At 31.3% G+C, this 4,260-nt stretch overlaps 1 protein-coding gene across 1 annotated transcript in view; it reads left to right on the forward strand.

Annotated features, from left to right (window-relative positions):
• The window catches only part of LOC106107822 (zinc finger CCCH-type with G patch domain-containing protein), a 4,693-nt gene extending 3,268 nt beyond the window's left edge, over positions 1–1,425 (forward strand). The window contains exons 9-10 of the mRNA XM_013288826.1: positions 375–559; positions 951–1,425. Of these exons, the coding sequence (XP_013144280.1) occupies positions 375–559; positions 951–1,373 (608 nt within the window). The 3' untranslated portion in view covers positions 1,374–1,425. The remainder of the gene's footprint in view (positions 1–374; positions 560–950) is intronic.
• The last annotated feature ends 2,835 nt before the right edge of the window (positions 1,426–4,260 follow it).

The following is a 4,260-nucleotide window of genomic DNA, read 5'->3' on the forward strand; positions in this document are numbered from 1 at the left end:
ATGTTTATTAGTTTTTTTATGTGGTAACAAATATTTAACTGATGAAAAACTAAAATGTGAATTTCTAGTATTGCCATATTATTATGATTTTATGATAATAGGACATCTATAATATGTTGAATTAGAAAATATCACGACTGTCTTTTCTATCAAGTTCTGACATGTTAGAGCAGTGATCGACAAAGTGCTGCTCTGACTTTCAAACTTTCCAAGAGGATGCAAGCACATTGTTCAGATAAATAAATATTAAATATCAAAATTTACTTATGTTTAGTGTAATAAAAGTTTAATAAACAAACAGTTTTCTTTTATTTAATTGTAATGTTTCATTTGGCACTTTGGCTTAGTTTCCTCAGAGGTTTTAGTAGGAATGTAATGTATGCGTGTCTGTCAGGGTATCGGGTCGAAGCTGCTGCTGTCGATGGGGTACGTGCCGGGCGGCGGGCTGGGCGCGGCGGGCGCGGGCCGCCTGCAGCCGGTGCAGGCGCGTGTGCTGCCCGCGGGACGCGCTCTCGACCACTGCCTCGCCTCCGCACACGCCGCACACGATCCACTCAAGGTATATCTTGTAATATACAAACTGTCGCTTGCGTGAAAAAAGCCGTGTTACTCATAACAAAGCTTTATAATGATGAAAGAATTTTTGAAATTGTTCCAATAGTTTTTGAGTTGTTTCAATACAATACAAGAAAAAGGCTAATGTTTCGTTTTTATAATATTAGTACAGTTATTTTACGGGAAATACTTCAAATTATATTCAATTTTTGTTATATGCAAAAACCTAGTTAAAATCACTTATAATGATGTGATCTAAAGATGGTGCTCGCTAGTTTAATAAATGTCTATTCTTGATGTTAAAAAATGTGTTACAATAGTCTTATAGTGCTTACCATAAAAAAATCAAATTATATGTAAGAAGTATAATCTAAAATGTTTAACTTTTTGTGTAGGTTGAACAGAAATTAAAAAGACTCCAAAAGAGAGAAGAGGAAAGAAATAAAAGAGCGTACGAACGCGAAAAGGAGCGAGAGAGACGGAACGTTTTCAACTTTCTCAATCGAACTTTGGGCGATTCTAGTGGGAAGCCTGAAACATCAACGGAGACATCACTAACCGATATAAAACAATCCACCAACAAAGATCTTAATATAGAACAATTTAAAATAACACAGGACACCAAGAAACTTGAATTAGAGTTAAATAAATTGAAGAATTCTTTAAATAAATATTCATCCGGTTCAAGTGTGTCACTAAATATTAAAAGTCAAATTGCAGAAAAAAGTAGGGAATTGGATAATCTTAAAAATCGAGAACAAAATATTGAAAAAGAACAAAGAAGACGCAAGGATAAGAAGAATATGACAGTGTTTTAAATAATAAGTACATTATGTATTGTTATTTAAAAATCGTAAAATGAAATCTGTTAATAAAAATTAAGATTGTTAGTGTGTTGTTTTAATGTACCTTTTTTACACTATTATTACAGCTACGAACTCACGATTTCAACTGCAGATAACAAATCTATATTTCTATACTGTTATAAAGAGGAAAGATTTGTATTTTTTGTATGAATTGAAATAACCCAAAAACTACTGGGCCGATTATAAAAATTGTTTCACCATTGAAGAGGAAATGTATCTGTGAGTAAATTTTATTATTACTAATGTTTAGGAGCTATTAATAAACAGCGTGTTTCTTGACGCCGACGTAAAAATTCACTAAACTCACAGCTACCAGGCTTAGAAATTTGGAATCTGGCATCAGTAAATTTCCATTATTACGTAGATTACTACTAAGTTAATACTTTAAGTGATAAGTTAAAACAAAGGGCAAACGTAAGTTATGAACTTTAAAACTCCACACGGGTGAAGTCGTGGGGAACAGCTAGTTAAAGATATAAATAAAAACAAATATTTTAATTATTACAAATATTTATATTTACATGTGATGTTTTTAGTTTTATAATAAGCGTACATGGCATATAATTACAATTAATAATGACATTTCACTATAAATTAGATTTTTGTACTATCAAACAATATTACGAAGTACTTAATAAAATGTTAACGCAAAGAGTGACTAGCAAAATGACATTTGCTGCTTTTATTATATTAAAAAAATGTAATATTTTAGCGACAGTGGGTCAAAAATTTATTTAGGACTTACAATTAATATTATCTATGTTATACCTAGTATAGGTATTTTCATGGCTTTTGAAGCCTCTGAATAAAGTTTGAAAGCGTTACCGCAATCGTAGCAATTTTTGCGACTAAAAAAATTCATTTACAACTAGAATGAGTATATGAAATAACGATTAAATGTTACATAATATTATTCATTGCGATTAATTTTAATCTTAAATTTGCTACGTGAGCAACATATTTGTACTCTTTTATTACGAACCAAATTATTTACCTACATAGCCAATATACTAAAAAGATCTTATGTTCAAATATTTAAATACACAAATGAGTCACATATGAAGTCCCCTTGAACATATCAAATTATTTTAATAGAGAAGTTTGTCTTAAAATATACTCAGTAATAATCATTTTTTAATGTTTACTGACATTATCTTAAATAAAAAGATAGTTCCTTTTACTGTTTAAAAATTATTACAACTTTATTATGGTTCTATTCTTATTTCTTTCATTCTTTTTGAGAAGAACAGAGAAAGCAATATTCAAATTGTGTCTAAATTCTATGTTACTCTTGGTACTGCAGTTATATACCTCATTTGTGTATTTAAATTCGTTTTATATAATTGTCTATGTGACCCACTAAATGTCTTATTCTTAGAAACGAGAATTTCAATGCATTTATAATATAAAGTTCATTGAACTAACTGGTAAAAGACAATGGATTAAAATTTATAATGTACTTTATGCAAAGTGCGTTGTACACGTGCATTTGTCATGTTGGATAAACACTAGCTGACGTACTCAGAGACCTCCCACTAAGGGAACCCTTATGAATATTGTCTCTGAGTACGGCAGTAATTAAACTACATTTACTCTGGTCCACTCTAGTAATACCGTTACACTGCAAATTAAGTATTCATTGATAATTTAAAGTATCTCCTTTGAATTTCGTAATAGAAATTCTTAAAGAGTTATTTACAATTTTAATTTCCCCATCACCATCCACTCTGGCCTCACGCATGCTTAGTTAAAATTTGTTTTAAAATAATTAGTTCCTATATATTATATTTAATATAATACATTAGAGAGTGACGAAATTAAAGAGAGACATTGTTTTGTACTAGACTAAAAGATTTCCATATAACGTTAGATATAAGTACATGAGACTCCTTGACGCGAACTTACACGATGTTATTTGATGTCTTTATTGTGATTTAAAAATGGAATTAAACGAGGAATTTTCAGACGCAGCCTATTACAGTAGCAAATGAGATTCAAAACATAACCACTAGTGATATATATATATATAAAAACAAATTTATTATATAGTCAATTGTAAAAGATATCTTTTGAATGTAGTGTTAACATCTCTTGTGAAGACATCACCCGCCTGTCCTTTATCGCATTTGCAATATCCCCGGAATTATACAAAACGGCCACATTTAAGGTGCGTTTCCATTAAGAGCAGAGCTTAACAAAGGTGCGTTTACACGGAAACTCCAATATCTAAGGCTGTAATTTATAAAGCGTACTTCGACTTTGAGATAATTTATTTATTATCTACATGCCAAGCAATTTCTATTAACTTGTGATATATCTAAGCTAAGACTAAGTACGCTCTATGAATTGCAGACTAAGACTTAACGAATGACTTAAAAATCATGAAATGCAAAGTGACAATATGCAACCCCACACGAAACAATTTACTAAAACCCAAATTATCCACTTTTGTAATTCATAGAAACAAACAACTTTTATACAAATATATCTGCTTTTTACATACGATAATTGATCTTTCCTTTTAATGCCCGATTTCCACCTGGCCAGTAGAGTCGGACAGTTCTTTATGCCAGTTACTGGTCAGGTGACGACGCGCACTAATTTGACTGTTACATATTTTTGTTGCACAAGTCAATAAACAGATTAACATACAATGCCCGACAACCTTTCTTTTTAATGCCCGGTTTACACGGTTTACACCTGGCCAGTAGAGTTGGACAGTTGGTAAGCCAGTTACTGTCCACGTGACACCGCGCATTAATTTAACAGTTAAATATTTTTGTTGCACAAGTTAATAAACAGTTTAACATAATACCCGGCTACCTTTCTTTTTAATGGC

Source organism: Papilio polytes, unplaced genomic scaffold, assembly GCF_000836215.1.
Source record: "Papilio polytes unplaced genomic scaffold, Ppol_1.0 DF821845.1, whole genome shotgun sequence".
NCBI lineage: Eukaryota > Metazoa > Arthropoda > Insecta > Lepidoptera > Papilionidae > Papilio > Papilio polytes.